Below are 24,435 nucleotides of genomic sequence, written 5' to 3'. Positions count from 1 at the left end.
TTGAAATTTCAGATCTTTCCGCGGCGCGTAGCGATGTAATATTTTGCAGACACGATCGTTATTACGCAATGTATGCTCTGCGCTTGTCAGGACAAAATGGCCAGACCTGGTGAGGGGCCCTTTAAGGCACATACAATATAAACTTGCAATTTAAAGGGACACTAAAAAGAAAAATAATTTGAGCTGTATAATAAGTTACCTTTATACAATGCCAGAAAGTCACTCTTACTGTGAGAGACTTGGTAAGCCACAAAAGATGACAAAATTAAAGATCTTAGATAAAACGTTTGGCAAGATTGGCTTAGCAATTTGTTGTCGCACTTCTTTTGCCAGAAAGGAATTTACATATGAAACTCAAAGCTATCAGCCAAACTGAGTTGATGCTTGTATTTCCCATCATTCTGGTGCTGGCTGAATCATCACTACAAAAAGCCACATACACATTAGTGCTAGACTTTGTCTGAAATATCTTGCAAAACAACCAACAAGTGCAAGCAAGGCAGACTTACCTAAAGAGGTACAAGTAACATCAACTAAAGAAGTACACTCATGCAGAGATGTACACTTTATCATGGCCTTTAGTTGATTGCACCTTCTGGACGATGAAGAAGCAAGAAAGGAGTAAACTTTTGCTATTTGTTGGGTGTGTTGGCAAACTGACTTGGAAAGCATACTTAGCACAAGTGAACAAGGACAGAAGGGAGACGACACCAAAATGTGCTAACTTCAACAACTTTATTTTCAGGAAACAACCACCTATTTAACCCATGCACAGTGGCACCACATCATCCAAACTTTAACCATCCAAAAAAGCCGTCTTCTTATCTAACAAGTCAACCGAAGGAGCACTAACACACGTATCACTATTCCGACAGACAGCCTGAGCCTCAACAATTTGTTGCACATCTTTATCTTTGTGCTTCGCAAGACTACGGCAGGGCCCATACACCGGCACACAGCCGCATTCTTGACAGTGAGTTGACAGATGACCGTATTGCTTATTTCTCACGTTTAGACTATGTTCTCATAACCGGTCATTAAGACACCTTCCTGTCTATACGATGTATTTTTTCCCACAGGACAGCGAAAGCTCGAAAACAACAGCTTCTACGCAACCCACTGGTGCTTTACAATGATTCGTAGAGCATCCGACAGCTGGCTTACGGTACGAGTCCATTAACAGACATATTTTTGCGTGTTGTTCTGGCGCTGAAAAGACCACTTTTGTGTCCACATGGCTAACCATGAGTCCACATGGCTAGCTATGTCAGTTAACCGACCCGTAACATCTACGACCATTTGTGACTTGTTTCTCGTCTTTCACACCGCCCTTTTCCCTGTTACCATGATGTAACCTAACAAGCATGCAATGCCTCTTATACCATATGTGTTCAGTTCATCATCAAGACACACAGTGTGAAATACCACGTTTTGTTGATTTAATTTCATGTCAAAGTTATCAATGATGGGCACAATTTTTAATCACATTTTCTCAGGCTTAACGAATGGTTCCATCAAACTCTGCTCTGGATAAAGAGTTAGATTCATTCAGGATCATGTAGACTCGACCTTATATGTAATCTCTTGGAATAAAAAAACAAATGGAATTACACGTGATTCAGATCTCTCGAATTTGTTCAGGCTTATAGGAGCTCAGATTCACTGTGACTCACCCAGACTCAGACTCACAGTCACAGTTAGACTGACCTAAATGTGCTCACTCACACTCAGACTCACACCCACTCAAATTCACTAGTGCTCACTCAGACTCGTACTTACAGGTGGCTCTGAGCCTGAGTAAGTCAATTCATGAGTGAGTTTGCCGACCTATTTAACCACACACTCATTCTCATACTGGCTGAACAGCCATACTCTGATAGTGCGTGCAGACAAGAGCATCAATTTTCACTCTAGTAGTCTTAGTACAAAAATCTATGATCATGGACTGAAATCTTTCCTGCACTGAAAGTACTGATTCGTCTCCATTGATTCATACCTTGAAGCTTGTTTATACAAAATGACACAAATCATTCCATTAAAAGGGTCTGTTACACTTACAGCAACCACGCCACATGAAGTAGAATACTTTCTAAAGCCCCGACTCGGTAACCAACTCAAGCGCTCACACAATTAATGAGAGGCAGTGTACGTACCTTCCCAATGACAGGCAGCTCCACACTTCCCCAGGTGTCAGCCGCCCAATGGACAAGGCCACTTAGAAAATCCGCTGTCACTACTCCACACACTGCACAAGACAAACATACATACATGCATTCAATTCAAAAAAGGCAGTGGAAGATATTGTAAAATAAACAACCTACATGACTGCAATGACAGAAATGAAAACCAGATCATTTTTTTTTCATGAGCAATTCTGTGTGCACTAGATATGCTTCTACTTTGACCTTATTTGAGTATTTTTGACTTGACCCAGGCTCCCTGCAGCCAGTGAGTAAGTCAGTGACACCTGTAATGTATATAAATACAGCAAGCTATAACTTGTAGCTCTGTCCATCAGATGTTCCTTATGTTGTTTTTTTGTCTATTGTTGTTTGATCTCTAGAAACAGTACATGCAAACTGAATTTACTCATGTAATTTTCAGCATTTGATATGTCAATGCACCTTGTATAATCGTGATAATCTGTAGCAATGACCAAAATGGCCTTAGCAATGGCCTTACATGAAGGTGGGCCATAAATGAGTAAATAAGGTATAGCATGCACCTATGAGGGGGGACTCGCCAAAGTTCGCATTAGGAACAATATTTAATGAATCTTTTCTCGCTAACTTAATGTCAAGTATAACAACGTATTACCAATATTAAAAAGAATGGAACATAAATTAATGTGAACAGGCAGACTATGGAACTGCAAGAAAGAGAGAAGAAAAATGGCAGAACTCATCTTATGGTGACTTTCGATGGTAATGTGATTAGCATTCAAGCAATATAGTGATACTCGGTATTTCTGAAGTCAAGTTCACTTAACATCCGTAGCCATTCTGAGACTTCCATTGCTTTGGCTATGCAGGGTGTCTCATTGAACACTTTCAAAATTTAGAAAATTGCCTGTGACAGATAGCACAATTCTAGTCCATGAGCTGGCCTACTCGAAGAGGTAGACATTACTTGCAAAAGAAATTGAAATGCATAATCGGCAAATTAAAAAATCATTATTTAAGTTTTTAACTAATTACCTTATGGTACATATTGCAATTTACAAGTTCTAGCAGGTGAGACTACAAGGCATATCCACTTGAAGATAGTTGTGTGGATGACACCATTTACGAGATATGCGCCGTCAAACTTATGGTAAAAATGCACTGTCGTTCCACTTACTTTCTTAACAAAACGTCGTTTTATGCATTGAGGCGCAAAAGTAGCTGGAACGCCAATGCATTTCTTCGCAAACTTCGGGAATTAGTATCTCGAAACTGGTGTCCTCCTGAGAATTCGTTCCAAGTGGATCGGCCTTCCCAACTCCCCGGCTAGAATTTGTAAATTGCAATATGTGCCATAAGGTAATTCGTTAAAAAACTAATTAGTGATTTCTTGTTAATTAGTTTATTATGCATTTCAATTTTTTTCAAGTAATGTCCACTTATTCAAGTAGACCAGCTCGTGGACTAGAATTGTGCTGTCTACCGCAGGTAATCTTTAAAGATTTTTGATAATGTTCACTGAAACACCCGGTATGCAATTACCCATTGTTACGTTTCGCCTACGACGCGCGGTATAGCCGGCGCGGATGCAACGGACGCCGGGGCTTCGTTCAAAGCGGCGGACATTTTGGCCCGTTCAGCGCCGCCGATACGCCTCCCCGCCAAGCGCGTCCAGGCATGTTTCAATGCCACGTGTCTTCAAGGGGCGTCTTGCGCTGGAGTTTGAGGTATAGTAGCGGCGCCTAGTGGCGGTGCGGGAAACGACATCTGGGTCGTACCAGCTTGGGTCGTATTGAGCCCTGGCTGTGGCGAAGCACGGTTCTAGGCCGAGTTTTGCGTCGATTCGCACTTTTTTCTGCCCTGTTGCGAGTGCGAAAAGGCTCGTCACTTCTCGCAGACCACGTCGACCACGCTGCGAGCTAGTCGCAGCCTATAGTTTAACGAAAACGGACTCTCCGTGTGTCGTGGGACGTAATGCTGGAAGCAGAAGGAATCGGCGACGCCGATCCGGAGGGACCTAGCTCAGCATCGAAAAAGCGTCACCGTCGATACTGATGCGTCGTGGGCTCCCATGAACAAGAAGGCCTGAATCCCAACATCCGATTCTATCGTTTCCCTTCAAGGCCTCACGAAGCGGAGCGTCGGGCGCGCTGTATAACTGCAGTTCGTCGCGCTGGGTAAGCGAAACTTCGCGCCATGCTGACTGCTTCACCTGTGTTGAAGCTTGCTTGATTATAGATCTGCGTTCTAAAATTCGGTCTTTTGCACCTACAGTCCCGACGGCAGACCGACATAGCAGCATGCAGGCATGGCTGGTGATTCACGATTCGAAACCCGGCCACAGCGACAATTAACAATTCGACCGGTGCGAAGTGGTGAAGTGCCCAGGTGTGTGCAAATGACCACAAATGGCCGGGTTGATTCGGTGATAATTCGCTACCCCACTACGAGCAGCACAGGTTAGAGAGTTAAATGTGCTCGTACTTGACCTCAAGCCAGCATGTTGAGGCAGCGCAGCAAGATAGTATTGATTACAGCAGATCGATTTTCGAGCGTTGTCATTAAAAGCTACATCAAGCGAGTAGCGCACGAGCTAGCGCTGCGCGATTCGCACGTACGTGCGAGCTCATATGCATTGCATCAGTTATTACCAGTTACTAAAAGGGACAGGTGGCCGCTACTACAACGCAGGCCTAACTACTTGTTTAGCGGCATGCAGTCAACAAAGATTGCAGATGACCCGCCGTTTCGCGGCATGTCGAAAGACCGCTGCCGTCGCGGCGCGTACGATCGTGCGCTCGAGCAGTTCGTACATCGCGGCATGCTGAAAGACCGCTGCCGTCGCGGCGCGTACCTTCGTGTGCTCGAGCAGTTCCGTACACATGATGTCTGCTTATCGCTGCTGTGGATTCATTTATAGCAAGCATTTCCTCGCGTTTGTGCGCCTGAATCTAGCAGCGTGCAAACCTTACCTGAAGTTCCACTTCGTACGCGACTCGCTTCACTTGCGATTGACACCGCGCTAAAACTTCGCCGCTTAATTCTTGAACGGCATACACGTATTCGGCACTGCATAATTTCTTGCCTTTACGCAGCGTGCCACTCCTAAAGAAATCTTCGGCGCCCGATATTCGCTGCAGGCCGTAATACAACACAACCGAAAGTGACGGGTCCATATATTGTAAACGTGCTTTCCGAAGCAGACGACCGAGCTTGGTACGACCAATTTTAGGACAGAGGGCGCTTTTTAGCACCTTTTTCGCAGCGCCCTCTGGGCAATGCAAGAGCCCCAGTGTGCGTGTGTGTGTGTGTGTGTGTGTGCATGTTGGTGCCCACGCTTGTCAAAGCGCGGCAGCCGGGGAGAGGAGCTCCCCAAGTGTGAAGCGAGGAGGTCTGACCGGCGCCGGCCCGGCGGATGCGTCACTACACTCGTCTCAACCTGTCTCTCAGCGTGTCCGTGCCCCGTCACGTGCGCCTCTATCGAGGCGTTCCCTCTTGCCCTCAACTCCGAGAGTATAAAAGCAGCTGCCCCCCCCCCCCCCCCCCGGACGCTGAGAGAGGCTCCGATTTCTTCCGTTGAGTTACGTGCTCTCCCGTCTCTCCACTTCGGTCGACCTGACCGCCCGCTCTTTTGCGATGCTAGAATAAACAAGTTGTTCTGTTACCAGTCGACTCATGCTTTGCCGGGACCTTCGGATGCTTCCAGTTGTGCCCCAGGCCGCCAGGCCAACGCTACCCTTGGGGCTTGCGACCCAGATGCAACAACCGGTGTCAGCGGTGCGATTCCAACAACAGTCTGCCAGCGGTGAGATCGCGACAACGGAGGCCAGCAGCGAAGATATGCGGTTGACTGTATGCTGAGCAGCACAACGACCATCCGGGAGCAGTGCAACGAGCCCTGTGTGATGACTGGTTGCCTGCAGCGGAACGACTGCGCTGAATTCTTGGCTGCGAGGTTTGGTGAGTGCGGGACTTTCTTCTTCTGAGTTTTGCCAGGCTTTTGTTAGTGTCAGAAACAGAGCTGGTAATTGTGGTTGTCGTTGCTGCCGGGTTAGTTTGCGGCAAGACAATAGTAGGCAGTAGAGAAAGCAGCATTCAGAGCAGCCATGGATTTGAAGTCGTTGCGCAAACCGAAATTGCTGGAGCTTGCAAGAGAGTTGGGTCTGGATGTCTCAGACAAACTCAGAAAACCAGAACTGCTAAGGGCTATTCTTGAGTTAGAAGCTGAGGATGACGAGCAGTCGGAATGCCTTGAGACCATTGAGGAGAGGGAGACGGCAAAAAGACAGGAGCGCGAACGAAAAGAGCAAAAAGAGAAACAGGAGCGCGAACTTAAAGAACAGAAAGAGAAAGATGAGCGCGAACGAAAAGAACAAAAAGAGAAAGAAGAGCGCGACCGTCAACACGCTTTGGAAATAAAGCGTCTCGAGGTAGAGATGGAACGCGCTCGTAATGGAAGTGAGGCACACGGTGCAGGAGAACGAGTATCGTTCAAAATGACTGACCTGATGCGGCCGTTTAAGCTTGGAGAGGACATTGGTTTGTTCCTGGTTAACTTTGAGCGAACGTGCGAGAAGCAGCTAGGGGTTCTCTCGGGAAACGTGGCCACAGCGCTTGCTCACTTTGTTACCCGGCGAGGCGGCCGACGTAGTCGCTCGCTTGAAGAGAGAGGAGGCAGAGGATTTCGACAAAGCGAAATCGAGTCTGCTAAAAAAGTACAGGCTGTCAGCGGAGGCGTTCCGTCGGAAGTTTCGGGAAAATGAGAAAGGCAGAAGTGAGTCATATACAGAGTTTGCCTACAGGCTAATGTCAAACATGCAGGAGTGGCTCAAAGAAGAGAAAGCGTTTGGTGACCACGAGAAAGTTCTGCAGTGTTTCGGGCTAGAACAGTTTTATAGTCGGTTACCTGAGAACGTGCGGTACTGGGTCTTGGATAGGCCAGACGTTAGTACAGTGGCTAAAGCCGCTGAGCTAGCCGAGGAGTTTGTGACGCGTCGGGCTCGCGGAGCTAAGGACGGTCAAAAGGGTGAATTTGGCTCGAAGTTTGAGAGGCCGAAGTTCACACCCATGAGAGCAAGGGGGAACACACGTAGTGCGGATGCGAGTGAAAGCAGTCCGACCGAACCTAAGGAGACGGCGGCAACCGAAGCAGAACGCAGAAAGCGGTTCGAGACGAGGCAAGCGCGCGTTTGTTATACGTGCCAGAAGCCGGGTCACTTTTCGGCGCAGTGTCCAGAAACAAAAACAAAAGTCGTGTTTTTGTCATTATGCAGCACTGACGAGAACATGAAGCTTCTCGAGCCTTACATGCGAGACATCCTCGTGAACGGGAAAGAGTGCCGAGTGCTTCGCGATTCCGCAGGTACAATGGATGTAGTTCACCCCTCCTACGTAGAAACCGATATGTTCACGGGCGAGTGCGCATGGATCAAGCAAGCCGTGGAAGCTCATAGCGTGTGTCTGCCCGTAGCAAAAGTGCTTATTGAAGGACCTTTCGGAGCGCTTGAGACGGAGGCCGCAGTGTCATCTATGCTGCCCCCCCCCCCCCCCCCCCCCAGTACCCGTACCTATTTTCGAACAGGTCCGATCACCTCCTGCGCGAGAAGGGGCTTTTGTTTGGTGAGGCTAGCGTTCAGGCCTTAACCAGATCGAAGGTTCGGGAGCTCGCTGCAAAGGCGGTAGTTGCGGGGCCGACGTTGTCGAACAATGAGGAAGGATCAGAGGCGCAGCAAGCTGATATTCAGAGCACGTCCGAACTGAATAAAATTGAGCCTGTAGCGTTGAAGGCACCAGATACTGGAGAGGAAATGCCCGACACGGGAAAGTTAGAAGAGCTATCTGCAGATTTGCTCATCGCGCCTACGTCAGACGGACTTAATAGGTTGCTAAAAGTCAGCCGGTCGGCTTTGATAGCCGAGCAAAAAAAGGATGGCAGCCTAGAAAACATACGCTGCAATGTCAAGGAAGGTATCGCCAAGAAAAATGCTCGTTTTGTGGAAAGAGGTGGGGTCCTGTACCGGAAGTATCTAGACCGCAGGGGAGTGGAGTTCGATCAGCTGATCGTGCCTCAGTGCTACCGTCAGGATCTGTTGCGCTTGTCGCATGGGGGTTCGTGGTCCGGACACCTAGGAGTTAAGAAAACTAAGGACCCTCTCTTGCAAGAGTACTATTGGCCAGGGTGTTTTCGGTACGCAGACCACTTTGTGAGGACATGTGACACCTGTCAGCGGGTGGGCAAACCAGGGGACAAATCGAGGGCGCCGTTGAAGTTGGTACCTATCATTACGGAGCCTTTTAGACGGCTCGTTATTGATACAGTGGGACCTCTGCCGGTAACAGCCACGGGGTACAGGCACATTTTGACTGTGATCTGCCCAGCGACAAAGTTCCCTGAAGCAGTGCCGCTTAAAGAACTCAGCTCAGTTGAGATAGTCAATGCACTACTGTCCATATTTGCGCGAGTTGGTTTTCCTGCGGAAATCCAGTCAGATCAGGGCACGGTGTTTACGAGCGCTTTGACGACAGCCTTTCTCGAAAGGTGCGGGGTAAAGCTGTTACACAGCTCAGTGTACCACCCACAGTCGAATTCCGTTGAGAAGCTCCACTCCGTCATGAAGCGCGTGTTGAGAGCATTGTGTTTTGAACAACAAACTGACTGGGAGCTGTGTCTGCCTGGGGTGATGTTTGCATTAAGGACCGCGCCGTATGCGGCTACGGGGTTTTCGCCAGCTGAGCTAGTGTACGGTCGCTCGCTGCGATCTCCGCTTCGCATGCTTCGAGACGGATCACTGCCCTCTCCAATGGCTGCAGACCATCTCTTCCACAAATGGCCGCCTCCTGCGCTGGAGCCTCGCTTTGCAACAACATTCCTTTGAGGTGCGTTACAAAAAGGGGAGTCTCAATGGTAACGCCGATGGCTTAAGTCGAAGCCCCTAACGTAGGAATCAGCCTCAGAGTTGTTTGTTACTGATGTTTTTCTTCCTGAGGCAGGATTTTTAACATATTGCTTTTGTTTAGTGTTTCAAAGTGATGACGTGCTTTCTAGTGCAATTTTCCAATTTGTGGACGCGTTCTGAGTGCTGCTAGACTACTGTAAGGAACTAGGCAGTGGTATAAAAGGGGAAAGAGCCAGGCAGGACTTGGTGAGGGTTGTTTCGTGCTTGCTGACTGAGCGGTTGAGTTTCGGCGTAGTTCTAACGCTTGCCGGGAACGAGAACAAAAATGTCAACTCTCCCGAAGTCACTTTGCAGTGTCCTGTGTGAACCTGAACGAGAGAACGAGGCCTTCTCTGTGCGCTGCGCTCAAGAAACGCCGAAGGACGCCCGACTTCGGTTATGAGCATCATCGAGCGACATCCCTCCGGACAGCGGATGCAGTCCCCTGACCATCGGGATCTCCTTCCCCCGGCGGGGCGGTCTGTTACGTTTCGCCTACGACGCGCGGTATAGCCGGCGCGGATGCAACGGACGCCGGGGCTTCGTTCAAAGCGGCGGACATTTTGGCCCGTTCAGCGCCGCCGATACGCCTCCCCGCCAAGCGCGTCCAGGCATGTTTCAATGCCACGTGTCTTCAAGTGTGCGTGTGTGTGTGTGTGTGTGCATGTTGGTGCCCACGCTTGTCAAAGCGCGGCAGCCGGGGAGAGGAGCTCCCCAAGTGTGAAGCGAGGAGGTCTGACCGGCGCCGGCCCGGCGGATGCGTCACTACACTCGTCTCAACCTGTCTCTCAGCGTGTCCGTGCCCCGTCACGTGCGCCTCTATCGAGGCGTTCCCTCTTGCCCTCAACTCCGAGAGTATAAAAGCAGCTGCCCCCCCCCCCCCCCGGACGCCGAGAGAGGCTCCGATTTCTTCCGTTTCGAGTTACGTGCTCTCCCGTCTCTCCACTTCGGTCGACCTGACCGCCCGCTCTTTTGCGATGCTAGAATAAACAAGTTGTTCTGTTACCAGTCGACTCATGCTTTGCCGGGACCTTCGGATGCTTCCAGTTGTGCCCCAGGACGCCAGGCCAACGCTACCCTTGGGGCTTGCGACCCAGATGCAACAACCGGTGTCAGCGCTGAGATTGCAACACCATGTCTAGTGACTACACTTTGGTGCGCCATTTCACTCAAGTTGGTCTCCAACTAAATGACTTGTTTGTTCTGTGAACTTAGCTCACAAATACTGCCAGTATTAGTAATCCTTGCCACGGTTTCGGTCTCAACTACTACTATGTGTGAAAGTTTGAGCTTTTCTACCTGTGCAGTGACATTTATGTCGCATCCCGCATGTGTGTGCGTCTTTCATTGTGCTGGTGGAGAAGACTCACTAGCTTGGATGTCTGGTGCTTCGTGAATGTGCCTTGCAGGTAAAGTCCAGATAGTGCAACCGGTTAAATGCCATTTTCAATATACGGCGCTCAAGTTTAATCCTGGTTTATACACGTTTAGTTAATCTATAAACAATCTGCCTACGTAAGTATACAATTGCTTACCATTGAGATTCTGTACCTCCCTTCTACCTTTGCCTTTCTGTCTCTATCATACGCGCAGACTGTAAATTTGAAACGAGTGAAACGGGCTTTCCCGCACAAGGACTTTCATTGTGGAGAAGCCAACTTTGACGATTGAAAAGCCATGCAGGGCAAAACGCCAGTTGCGGTGCACGTCGAAAGGTTGGGCAACCGCGGATAGCGCAAAATAGCAGAGCGCACAGTTCAGCAGCTGGGGAGAGTCGTCCTGCTCGAGGGGCTTAACGCGTTTTCAGTGGATTTTCAGCCACCTAGGAGTAACGGGGAACGAGAAGGCTAATCGCCTTGCGGCCGAGGCACACGCACTGCCACCGAGATTTTGCTTCGTGCGCGCGGGCGATGCGCGCGAGGCATTTGGCGGGCACCCCGTAAGGCCCACCGAACAGAGAGCCGAGTCGTCAGGGGGAGCACAGTCGAGGCCCATCACGAGCCAGCAACGAGCCGCCCGCAGCGGCTAGTACTCGCGAGAAACAGTACATGCCCTGTTGCCGTCTACGAGACCATCGAACAGTTGCGGCTCCGTTGTCCGGCGCACACTCGAGCGCTGTGGGATCGTGTCTACTTTCAGAAGCCTGGGCCACTATGCAAACACCGAGACCGCGCCCCGGAAGCACTGCGTGGACTTGCACGAGGGCCCACGCTGGCCTGGCGAATTTTCTGAGATGACGGGCCTGGTGGCGCGTATCACGACTCACAACAACAGGATGAGCCCTCCTCCGGAGACTAGGCCACCAGGTCAGCATACGAGAGATCGAACGCACGGTAGACATGCCGGTCGAGATCACGTGTACGTTCAAGGTGGCTTCCCTCCTTAGGCACATGCATCCTGTCCGTCACCAGGGCAGGCGTAGAGCTAGGGCGGAAGCCTACCAGAGCAGAAAGAATACGCAGACGCTGCTACATACGTTAGCAGGAGGGACGCAGTAATGATGATGGTCGACTACCGACTAAAAGAGAAGGTCAGCGCCTCGCCAAAGAACAGCACCGTGAGTGGCGCCGAGGAGACCGCCGTCGCTCTAGCGGTTGCCGACAACAGGTCCGGTCGCTCGCTAGTAATTATCATGTATTCTCAGGAGGCATGCCGGGAATTCACCATTGCTAGGGTAGACAGGAAAGCAGCCGGCATCTAATTAAAGGCCGGTGGCGAAAGCAAAGAAAAATACGAGATAATTTGGGCCCCGGGGCATAAGGGCATTGCTGGGAATCTCCAGGACGATCTCATAGCTCGAGGATACGCCAGCCGAGAGAGATCAGAGGCAAGAGTACAGCCAGAGATACAGATTAAGCGGTGTCCCATTACCTACGGGGACATTTTGGAGCACTTCCGGGGATAACCAGAAGGTGATATCCCGCGCCCCATAATAAATTAGACAGGGAACAGTCGGTGTCCTGGCGATAGCTACAAATTCATATCCATGTCTACTTATTTACAATAAGATACATCCAACCGTATACAGAGACATTTGTCCTTGCAAGGTGTGGTGAGAAACGCACAATATACCATACAACATGGGGTGCCAGAATATAAAGGCAGTACCCACCATACACAACGCCACGCCGGAGCAGTGGGAGGCTGGCTATCCAGCTGGGAACCGGACGACCACATTTGGCTGGTTGAACGCGCCAGACGGGCAGCTAAGGCCGCGGGAGTTCTGGAGAACCCACCTACAGGCGCTCTGCAGAACCCTACCTCTGGAGCAAATAAAATTTGCTCTCTCTCTCTCTCTCTCGGCAAGCTGAGCGTCCCAAAGCGCAGCAGCACCGTTCCCCAGCTTCACGTGATGTGTAGTTTAATTGATTTTCTTTCTATGTGCACTTGGTGTCCCTATATTGTTTGTATCTTTTCCACGACTACAGGACAGTGAATTCAGATTTCCATGAAAGAGCGAGACAGATACGATTCCCGCAGCCCTCTCGTTTTCTTTCTGCATTAAGGCATTCGAAATACATTACTACTCTAACTACTATATAATTGCTACTACTGTAGTTACTATCCGCCGAGGTGGCGTAGTGGCCATTACGGTACTAAGCTCGAGGGCGCGGGATCAAATCCCGGCCGATGGAGGCGAAATGGAACATATATGGGACACGAAATATGGGAGAAGAAAATCATATCGTGGTTTTGACACGTAACACCCCAGAGTTTATTTGTTTACTATATAATTTCTACTATTATAGGCAGGAACAGCTTTCAGGGTAGGTCGTAAGTGCCATATGGCTATTGTAGGCTAGTCGTTTTTTGTTGTTGTACGAAGGCCACAACCAGCGGACAGCAAGTACGTTACTGCGCCTGCCTGTTACCACTTGCCATATGCGACAGCTGGAGGCTGTCTCCGGAGCTCCATAGTGGATGTATCGGGCAGGGGCGAGACGGAGCGTAGCAAACGTCCGACTTATTAAGGCGAAAGCCTTAAGTGTCTCATACCCCCGAAGGTCTTGAAAAAAAAAAAAAACCGTACGGTCCAATGGTACAAAAACTATCATCATCAATGGGTCATAACGCCCCCCCCCCCCCCCCTAAGCAAGCAAAAAATGCAATGGCTCATACCCCCGTAAGGCTGAGGCTGGCTGCAGGCGCTCAGCAAAGTGAGTCGAACGGTGCACACATTCATTGAAATCACACAGAACAGCATACGTTTCAATCCCCTGCTGAGAGGATGCAACGTAAAGTCGAATAGAAACCTCGCGTTGGCGCGAGTGCAGCAAAGCGTCGAAAACGAGCAGAAGAAGCCGAACTGCGAAAGCAGCAATGCCACGATGCGAGACGGCGCACCACCAAGTGCGCAGCAGGCTTTCGCCCTCACGTGTTCCAGGAATGTAATATGCTGCCGAACTTTTTTCATGCCGAAGGCAGAGATGAGATCTACGAGAGCGCGATCGAATGGGGCGCTTCATCCAAGGCTCCCGTAATGCCACTATTTCCATACACATGGAAGTCCCAATACTATAATAGTTCTCTTGAGCGTCGAAGATTTAGCGGCATGACCCGCAACAGTACCATATTACTATAGGCTGGTAACCTCGCAAGGAGATGACCGTGCTTTGTGGGCTGTGTTGCGACTGGGGGTTCGAAGGTGTGGAATTTACTTTGATCCGTGGAGGAGTAAGGAAACGTGAGGCTTGGCCCAATACTCAGGACGTTTGACAAACACGTTTATATTTACATATTTACAAGAAAATTCAAAGTACAGAAAAAGCTCATGATGAAGTTGTAGCAGCCGATCACTCCCGCCTTCCGCTGCTCCTTTCATGCCCTGCGTGGTCATTGCTCACTCACTTCCCCGAATCCGGCGTCAGGACACCGATGACATCAGGTCCTACCAATCCGGAAGTCGGTTGCCCTTTCCATCCGAAGGGAGCTTTGTCGGAAACGCACGCACATAATTGGGCACAAACAGGGAAAGGAGGGAAACGTACGCTGACTCCGATCGTACACTGACTCCGTCTCCGGCGTGGATATGCCAATTAGGGCGGCTGACAGGTGATGGCCGTATCATTGCACTGACCGCGTCTCCGGCGTGGACCTGCCAATTTGTGCGGCTGACAAGTGATGGCCGTATCCTTGCTAACTGCCCAAACCTCTCCTGACCGAGGTACTCCCGTGTTGGCCATACATCATCCGTTTTGAGAACCATTTTTACGAGGCCGTCGGCCCGTTCCCCATAATAGCGTTAGCCGTGACCGGAGGTTGTCGCGGGGTGAACGGCCGATCACAACAGCCCGTCCACCGCCAGGAAGAGGGCTCGAAAGGGCGCAGCTCATCGGTGCCCCTTGAAGAGGCCTTGACCGCTCCGCAGGCTCAGCTCTGGCTCGAAGTCCCGTGCTCGCCGGGAGGATCGAACGGCCGATCGCAACAGCGGCTACTGCTCAAGTCCGCGCATGGCGTCGGGTGTAAACGGTGACGGGCGTCCAGCCGACGATGGTCAAGTAAGTGGAGCGAGTTGGCCGATCGCTTCCACGGGACACCAAACAGTGTGATCAAGCTGATGGTGTCCGTCCAAGGACGACATAGTGCCGTCTGTGTGTTTCCCCGTTTGCCTGTGCTAACGACAACGTCGATAGAACGGTCGCAATTCGTATGCGGCGAGTTAATATATGGCAAAGTCGCATGGTGTGGTGCCAATGCTCAACGAGATCAGCATCGAAGGTGGTTCACTGAAGAGGCATGATGTATGCCCGCGCAGCTTAACGTTGGCAAAAAATACGCAATATACTACTTTAATACAAAGCGAAGGGTACCATATGTTGGCAGCACAATATGTCCATTGAGAAGTGTCCATTGAGAGTGGCCTACGTATTGGAGAGTTCTAGGTTAGGGGACGCAAGCGCCTTGCGTACGCAAGAACTAGGGGCGACGGTACTGCGCATGCGCAGACCCAGACGTAGGAGTCTGCACATGCGCAGTACCGTGGCCCCTAGTTCTTGCGTACGCAAGCCGTTTGCGTCCCCTAATCTAAAACTCTCTATTGTCACGTAATGCCACGGCTTCGACTCACTTTGTAAAAAATCGACTGCTGCGACGAGACGGTTTTGCGTTGTCGTTTCGAGTCTTTGTAAAAGACACCAAGTGGTCCAAGCTTGTCCAAGCCGACAATTTCAAATGCGAGTCCGAAACTGTAGGCGGATCGACTACGCAAGCTGCCTTACGAAACTGGTAAGTTTGATAAAACGTTAAGCAGGCCTTCACACAGTGCTGCACGTTCTACCAACAAAACGCTACGAGACTCGGGCGCCGTGTCATGCAGAGTAGCCAGCCAGACAGGCCACAGTGGTACCACAGGCAACCATACACAAGGGCGCCCGAGAAAACAATTTGGCAGAAGAAATGCCCTGTACACGCTGTAGAATAGTTGCAGTTTCCTCAATTACGACGGCGGCTGGCCGGATATGTCATAGTAAAGAGAATGAAAATAGACTATACGTGCAAATTTCAGATTCCAGGCTTGAGTGTTGAAACCTCCTAAGATTGTTGCCGGCACAGGGAAGCAGGGCAAGAATTCTGCGCCCTGGTGGACTGCCCAAATCCTAAAAACGATCGTGCACGACGTCTACGTACACTTGAGACTGTATAGTGACTAGCGCGTCAATTGAGAGGTCAAGTGCTTCGACGTGCGAAGTCATACACCAGCGCCCTGTAATCCGTTGCGACGGCAGAGTGGCAGCCGTACAAGTGTAGAGCCGAAAATTCCCAGAGACCCAAACAAGATAATCTTGTTCGGAAGAACCACGGCTCCGAACAGCTGGCGACGTGCAATGAGAAAACACGGGAAACTTGTTTGTAGCAACAGAACTGAACAGTGTTAATGCAAGCTGGCGTCCGTGTACAGATCAATTAACTCAGTTTCGTTAAAAGAAGCCAGGGTTAATGGTTGGCATCCAGAACTTTCTTTTCTTTTTGATGCAAGCAAATGCAGCTTCTTCCTTTGATCAATCCTATGAAGAGTTCTTTTTTAAAAGGGTCCCTGAAATGGTTTGGACAAATTTTGTAGACGCGTAGGGTACAACGTTAGGATGGATAACTGAGCGTGTTGGTTGAACATGATCTGATGTGAAATCAGATCACGCTGAGCTGATCAGATCATGCTCGAGCATGATCTGATGTGAATGGGACAGCCGTATTTACCTCTAAAAAAAGCGGCGTTTGCATAGGTTCGTGTCTAGCTCCGCTTTTACGTGATTTATTTTTAGCTCGTGCAGGCAGAACCATTTCTAGCATCCTCGAAGGCAGTGGTGTCATCAAAGTTTTGAGATTCGTTGATCACTTCTTACTTTCCGTAGATAAGAATTTCATGAACGCCGACTTGGTCGTTAGTAAAGCACTGACAATTTTCAGGCATTTTATCACCCATAGAAGTGGCCCACGAACTTTCGGTAAATTCCTCCATCAGGTTTTTAGATCTGAGATTGTTTTTATCAAGCAATCACGTCTGTTGGCAGCATGAACCTCGGACAGGTAAACCTCTGCTACCTTTTAGTTCCTCTCACTCAAAGCTAGTCAAACGCAGCATTGCTAATATGTGCCTGCTGAATGTGTTAAAGAAGTCCTATCCAAATCGACTGCGGAGAGTTTTCTCAAGCAGATTGACCGACTAGAAGAGGCAGGATACCCACCAAGTGTTCTAGCTTCCGTTGCAGAAAAAGATCATGAAGTCGCGAACCCGCCAACTGGCCCCAGAGCCACCTAGCGAAAAAGAAAAAGTAGCCGTCGTACCCTAATTTGAAGAAGATCGCCAAGCGAGCTAATGTAAAGGTAGTGCTTTCTGCCCCGTGCAAGCTTTCTAGGCTCTGCTGAATGACCAACCCCTTCTTCCGCATGTAGAATGATCAACCTCTTTTTCCGGCCTGTGTCATAAATCACGTAAATAAACACGTCGATTGCCAGGCAGGAGTCGTTTATGAAATTCCTTTGTCGTGTAGTAGTAAGTACGTGGGCAACACCAAAACAATGTTAAGAATGGGAGAGAGGGCCACTTGGCAATTCATTGTCGGGACTGCAAATGTAAGCCGAACTTTTACGCCTGCGCTGTGGTGGCCAGAAGCCGTGACAAATGCTATGGACGTAGTTGAAGCCAAAATAATTACTGAGGCAGGTTATATGTGCGTGAGTGGTGCATCAATCTCATTATCGCAAAAAGAGTTGCTTTACCTGAACGTGAATGCGCACAGATGAACTGCGATAGCGCTCCTCGTATGAAATAGTGGCGTTTTTTCCTGATTAAACAGTGTTGTAAGTGGCGCCCTGTGTGCGTGTGCGTTTCTCTCTTTGTCCGTCGTCCTCTTCGCGCCTTTCACATCAGATCGTAGGGTACACTAACAGTAAAACGTTCGCGCCACAATTTAAGTGAAGTGCCTCATATTAAGAGAGCGACGTACGGTTACAAGTTACCCTCCTCCCTAGTCAAGCTTCTTTCTCCTCAATGCGTTCGCCGAGCGATCGGGCTAAGCCAACACCACCTAGACAAGAGAAGGCCTGAGCGCACGACGAGTGACGTCACGGAGAAGATGCCGGCGGCGTGCTCGGGGATACGGGTTGAATGAAGGGATCGCGCCCTTATCGGCAACGTTAACCAGAACGCAGTTACTTTTTTTAGGCATAGTTGTGCAGATGGCCCGCAGAGAACAGAGGGTGTTCCAAGATTATTTTATTTATGCAAAACTATTTACGCGCTGCATTATTAAAAAGCCCGTCCATAAAAATATGAAATGGTTCAACATTAGGATTGAGAACGAATTTCGGGTAAATGATGACAGGGAGCATGGCTTATATTGAAAAGTCACAGTGCTGCCCTCTTCTTCAGAGTAGCTTTTTTGCTTTGATTTAACGTTGGTGTCAGAGTTTGCCGTTCATGCGACCACAAATGTTCTTCAACAAAATGTTAGCCCTGAACCATAACACATTTCTCATGACAACTTCACTGGTGTGCCCTTCTTCACATTCGGGACACATGTATTTATTCCAGTCTAGATTAGGCTCTAAACGAATATATTCGCTTTCGAGGCATTATTACATACATTACCGCAGTCCACATATTTACAACACCTCAAATGAGTTTATCAATGGAGATACAAAGCATTTGTGCAACTATTTACAAAGAAACAGCTGCCTTATTCCGCAGAATTCCAGCCTTTCTCTTCTTTGCCTTAGCATTGGCACCCAATATTCTGTCATTGATCTTGTGTAAACATTAACGCATGATTTTTCGGTCCCGATTTGTAATTGCTCCAGCAATTGGGCACGCAGCACTTATTAGGCATATCCTGGCATGAACGTAATCCACATTCCGCGGCAATGAAGGTTTGCCGGACACACAACCGCAATGGCAGCACAAGCGCAGAGGCACGGTTCACGTCCAAAAAAAAAAAAAGTGCGCTCGGAAGCATGTCGCAGCATGTCAAGACTTTTCTAACCCCGAAGCTATCCAAGGAGCGGCAGGATTCCCGGAACTAATCGAATTGTTATCGCCGTCGTCGCCCACTCGGTCTTTCGCGTCACATTTTCAACATAGGTGCCCCGCTCGTAGATTCGTAGCACGCTGCACGGAACTTCTATGTGGGCCTCTTTTGCGTGACGTAGTTCAAGGGGAGAGGGTACAATCAGAAGGCCTTAAGTTCTCTAGAGGGTGTTGTTAAGCTCCGCTTTCACTGGTTCTGCGTCATCATGTGATGTGTCGTCTACTTCTGTTGTCTTGGAGCCAGCGCGCGAAGCGGGGGGGGGGGGGGGGGGGGGGAGAGGCAAAAAGAAGAAAACAGCACGTGGGGACAATATCGCTCCATAGAATGGAAAAACGACACGTGGAAACAAGCGGCACTTCTGAGGCACCAACGGACATGGCCGATTAGAGCGCGCCAACTTTTACTTTATAGAAGTATGCGTCACTTGCGACGATGAGTAGCTTCAGCTTCAGACTTCGCAGACAACCCTCCTCTTAACTTTGTTGCGAAAATCCTTCAGTTTAGCGTACCAAACAAGTGGACACTGCACGACTTGGGTGATTAACAGCTCGTTGACGTCAGCGCGAGCCATTGAAAACTGGCAGCGGACGTCGTCTGCAACAAATGCTGTCTGCTAGAACCGTCTGTTCGAGCGGGCGAGTTCCGCGCTCCGCTCGCGCTTCGGCTACGCCCCTGTCACGTGATCTTAACGTCACTGCTCACGGAGCTCCACCATTGGTTGCCGCTTTCGCCGCTCGTGAATTTTTCCAAATGTTTCGATCGTGATCGACTCAGTACGTTTGTGCAAAATCGTCAGACTCGTTTCAGGGTCCCTTTAAGCAACATTGTTACCGGCGCAATACGGTCAGCAAAGTTCTTTACGAAACGTATGACTTGTGATGCAAAAAGTGTGAAGGCTTTAAAGTTCTTTTACTAAGCCGCGAACGAAGTACCCGACTGAAACATTAGCTTTTCAGGATGCAGTATGGCGCATGGCTAGTTGATGTCGCTTAATCGCTTCACACAAGGTAGTCGCTCCGCCACGAAGATGAACTTTTTCAACATTAGGCGCCAATAGGAAGCTGACATAGTTACCAAGACAGTTTCAAGGCGTTGCTAACATGGTCACCGCAATAACGTCGTTGCCGCATTCAAAAGTCGCCACTGAGACTACTTCAGGTGCCCCATGAGCAGGGGCGTAGCCAGAGGGGTGGCCTTATGGGGATTCAGCTCACCCCCCCGCCCCCCCCCCCCCCCCCCCCCCCGAAATTTTTTCGTGCTGTCGTGTACCGCAGACCAAAACAATCCCCGGCGCCGGAAATAATTCTGGGTTTTGTCACTATCTTTCACGCTCGAACAGACATTTCGGCGCGAACATTGCGAACTCGGGCTGGATTTATGTGACCTGGAGTCACATTATGCAAGGAGCGCCATCCTAGCGCAAAGTTTCGGGGGCGTTTTGGGGCGCTATTCTGGACATTCCGCCATTTTCTTCGATGCGTGACGTAGACGCGACGCGAATAAAATGGCGCTGATGGCCCCATTTTGCTTTCGTAACGTGACGCCAACTTGACGTTTTGCCTAAGAAACTGAAATGAAGGCACTGAACGTAAGGTTCTCGGTAAATCAAAACAGTTTTCCTCCGCAGTAAAAATAAAGCAGCTAGCTCAAAGTGCACGATTATTCCGTCGAAAACGCTTCTCGCTTCCGTCGTCTGCTGCGTACAAGCCGTCGTCTGCTTAATTAGCTAGGATGCGTGTCCCTGGGAAATAAAATGAGTCATCGTACGTTGGCGCCAACGCGCTTGTTTTCTTCCTTGAGACAACATACGCGAGCTAGCAGTGGTGATGCGCGCACGTTCTAGGCCACGTTATCACTATCTAGTGAAACGTAAGTGACTCAGCCCGACTGTGCTGGCTGAGAAAGGCAGAATATCACCGATAGCGTTGCGCAGGACAGAGATATCCACTAGTGCGACGCAAGCGCCGGCGCTGCCATCTCTTGTTCACTTCGCTGGTTACTCGCACCGCGGGAGGAAACTTCAAGGCGCCGCCTTGCGTGCATTCCTTTTTATAAATTAAAAGGACCCCGTTGTCATAACTTTTGATTGTGCGAAAAGGCATTAATCTTGATTACAACAATAGAAACGCAGCAGCGAAAGTGAACAACGTTGCAGAAAGTTTGCTATGTTCAACCAATATTATTTCATACAAACGCGTTCTTTTCAAAATGGCCCAAAACACAAATGCCAACACCAGACGAGAGCGATGCAAATACTATGAGCACGCGTTATGAACAAAAGATTTTCATGGCGCCAAACGACGGGGAAAATGTGGCGATACGCATTCCTCTCGGGCACCATTGCATATGGCTGTTCATTAGCATAATTCGCGCGGATCGTCGAACCACAAATTATGGTGGAAAATCTCTGCAATGGCTGCCCAGCACAACGGCACGCAACGTCAAATTGACGTTTACGAAACGGCCCTTCCTGTGACGCTCCCCACAGCATATTCCTTCAGCCAATCAGCAAGCTGGCGTGGCGGCTATCTTGGATCGCCACCACATATTCGCGAAATTGCAGATGCATTGCACTGGCTTCTGTACGCTACCGCTCACTTTCTTTTTGAAGCGCTAACGTCGCAATATAGCTGCCAAGGACCAAACAAATGTATTAGTCGATAAAATTTGCAGCTCCACGTCACGTTTCGTCATGTTGATGAAAACGCAAAATTGCATTTTGCAAAACTTCCGTTTCCCGGCACAAATTTCATGGCACGTGAGCTCTCCACAGCCAATCAGAGAGTCAACATGGCGGATACGGCCGTGCAGCCGCCATGCGTGTCGGGAATAGCGCCCTTGATGGCGAGCGGGCTCGTCGCGACATCTCGCGAAGGCCGCGGAATCTACGGAGTGCACGGATTTCAATTCCGTAACTTTATGGGTATAAAGTTCCTATAAACTTTTGATGCGAAAGGTGCACTGACATTTCCAAATTCGTGCTTTAGATTTTCAATTGCGGAAGTTTGTGGGTTTAATGTTCTTATAAACATTTAACACCGACGGTTTATTGACTTTTCTAAAGTCGTACTTCGGACCGTACAACGAGACAAGCCAAATCAACACACTATCAGACAAGTTGACAAAGCACGCAGCAAGGTCAGATGAGACGAAGCGTTGTGGTGATTCATTTGTGCAGTCATGTCACTGAAAAGAATACTAACATTTTTTTTTTCACCTGCGCCAAAACATCCATGTCAAGACACTAAAGCCAGCAAAGGTAACTACGTTCTTATTTATTTTTTCTACTTTGACTTTTATTCGCGAGGACACATTGAGCCTCTTCAATTGTTCTCTCCACCCACGGGCTGCCAGAGCGCATGCGCTTTTCTCGTGTTGCCCCGACCACCTCGCGGCGCAGTTCGGTGCGCGTTCGTTTTTCTCTAGACGAGTGGATTTTGGCCTGGTAAAGTCTTGGACGCTTTCTGGCTAGCAGACGAAAAAATAAAAGAAACAATGGTCGCTAGCGGCCATCACTGTGGGCACTCGACGGATTGCAACGCGTTCACTTGAGGGCATCACTTCGATGTTATCGGAACCTCTCCGGAAAGCCTTGTCTCGCCGGTGATAGGATACCGAGCAGTATGCGTATGGTTCTCTGTGGACAGTGTCACACGTTTTCTTCGATATTCCTTCGGTAGCCACATTAGGTGTACAAAGTAGGCATTCGATTGTGGCCAACATGCTTTCCTTTGCGTGTTTTTTTTTTCATTTCGGTGCCCCCGCTCCACTAAAGAAAAAAAAATGACATTGTTGCGGCGCAGCGAATTGTCGCATGGTGAAAGTTCCATTTTGTTACTTCTTTTACGGAAAGTAATGGGCCACGGGACTATTCAGTTGCCGGATTCTCTTATTATATTATTGCGATAACAATTATATGGACACTCCAGGCGCATTCCTGCCGTCGCCGTCATGTTCCGTATAAAGTCCAAGGGCGATAAGAGCCACCGCGCGCTGCATGCTGTATGTGCGAGTGAAAGCGTAAGGGGGGGGGGGGGGGGTTGAGCCGACGATGGTGCGTGAGTCTTGTGTGCGCAAGGGAGAAAATCGTGGAAGAAGCGCGCCGCCTTCCGTCGCACGTGATGCATCGGAGGGAGTGGAGAGAGGGGGCAGCGGGCCGTGGGGGCTTTCTGTGATCTGTGATTGCGCAACATGTTTATTTGCCTTGTTTGACACATTATATACAGTAGATACGTAGATTTATTGGAGACTTATACGTATAATATATATATATATATATATATATATATATATATATATATATATATATATATATATATATATATATATATATATATATTAGTAAATGTATGTAACGTTCCACTCTACCATCCTGGAACTCCGTTCTTGGACGCTACCCTCTGTCATGCCGGACGCCGACCAGCAGACTCTTCCATCGCAACCCGTCCCTTGCGCTAGCGTAGTGGTGTGAATTTTGCCGCTAGCGAAGTTGGGGCACGCCTGTTGGGAGTCCGGATCATCTATCAAAAGCCGCCAACGAGATCAGTCATGATCATCTGGGTGCCAGCTCATCAAGGCATTCCTGGCAACGAGGTCGCCAACCACGTGGCTCGAGATCTGACCCACCGAGCCGACGCCGAGGAACCTGAACCCGAGCGCATGCACCCTTTAATCTCGTACCAAGACATCACACAACACTAAAAGCTAACCCGCAGAACATATGCACCCCCACACAAGTCACTACCTAGAGAGCAGGAGCGATTCCTCCGAGCTCTACAGGTTAATACATTCCCCCACCCAACCAGAAATCACCTCATAGCACCTACACAATTATCTCCGCAATGCCGCTTCTGCGCAGAGCCCGGGTCCCTCAGACACATAGTAGGGGGTTTCAGAGCGGCACCATTAGATCCTCCGAACCCTTACCCCTCTAACGAGCTTTGGGAGAGAGCCTTGGCCAGCTCCGACCTCGAGGATCAGCAACGGCTGATTGCGAGGGCCCAGGACGCGGCCCGAGCTCAAGGCATTCTGGAATGAGGACGCCTCTCCAAAGCTCCATTCACCCAATAAAAATGTTTATTCTCTCTCTCTCTCCCTTGCGCTAGCACCGTTCGTCAGCGGGAGCCTCCCATCTTCAGCGGAACCGACGACAACGACGTTGAAGAGTGGCTTTCGTCCTACGAACGGGTGGGCGTTCACAACAAATGAAATGACTCGGACAAACTGGCTTACGTATCATTCTACCTCGCGGGCATGGCCAGTCTCTGGTTCAGAAATCATAAGAGGGATATCCGAACGTGGTCGGCGTTCAAGACGTCGATTACAGAAGTATTTGACCGACCCGCCGTCAGGAAACTCCGAGCCGAGCAGCGTTTGCGTACCCGCGCACAGGACACGGGTGAGACCTTCACCAGCTATATAGAAGACGTTCTAGATTTGTGCAGGCGCGTGAACGCTGCCATGACGGAAGCGGAAAAGATAAAGCACGTCATGAAGGGAATCGATGATGACGCATTCCAGATGCTTCTGGCCAAGGACCCGCGCACTGTTGGCGACGTCATCAGCTTGTGCCAGAGCTATGATGAATTACGTAAGCAGCGAGCTCTGACAAGGCGACATCCCACACCAAATGCGGCGTCACTCTGCTGCCTGACCACCGGCCCCGAACAAGCCTCCCTGATAACTCAAATCAAGGATTTCGTCCGCGAAGAAGTTGCACGACAGCCATCTCTGGTGTCCGTCACTCAGGAGTCTGCCAGCACTTTGCCGTCTCATCTCCGTAACGTGATCCATGAAGAGGTCGCGGAAGCGCTG

At 49.6% G+C, this 24,435-nt stretch overlaps 1 protein-coding gene across 1 annotated transcript in view; it reads right to left on the bottom strand.

The window, feature by feature from the left end:
- The window catches only part of Kua (Plasmanylethanolamine desaturase Kua), a 139,803-nt gene that overhangs the window by 18,370 nt on the left and 96,998 nt on the right, over positions 1-24,435 (bottom strand). Inside the window, exon 3 of the mRNA XM_050195450.3 lies at positions 2,154-2,245. Coding sequence (XP_050051407.1) covers positions 2,154-2,245 — 92 coding nt within the window. The remainder of the gene's footprint in view (positions 1-2,153; positions 2,246-24,435) is intronic.

The sequence above is a fragment of the Dermacentor andersoni genome, chromosome 1 (genome assembly GCF_023375885.2).
Source record: "Dermacentor andersoni chromosome 1, qqDerAnde1_hic_scaffold, whole genome shotgun sequence".
NCBI classification, from domain to species: Eukaryota; Metazoa; Arthropoda; class Arachnida; order Ixodida; family Ixodidae; genus Dermacentor; species Dermacentor andersoni.
This window is presented reverse-complemented; position numbering and strand designations above follow the sequence as displayed.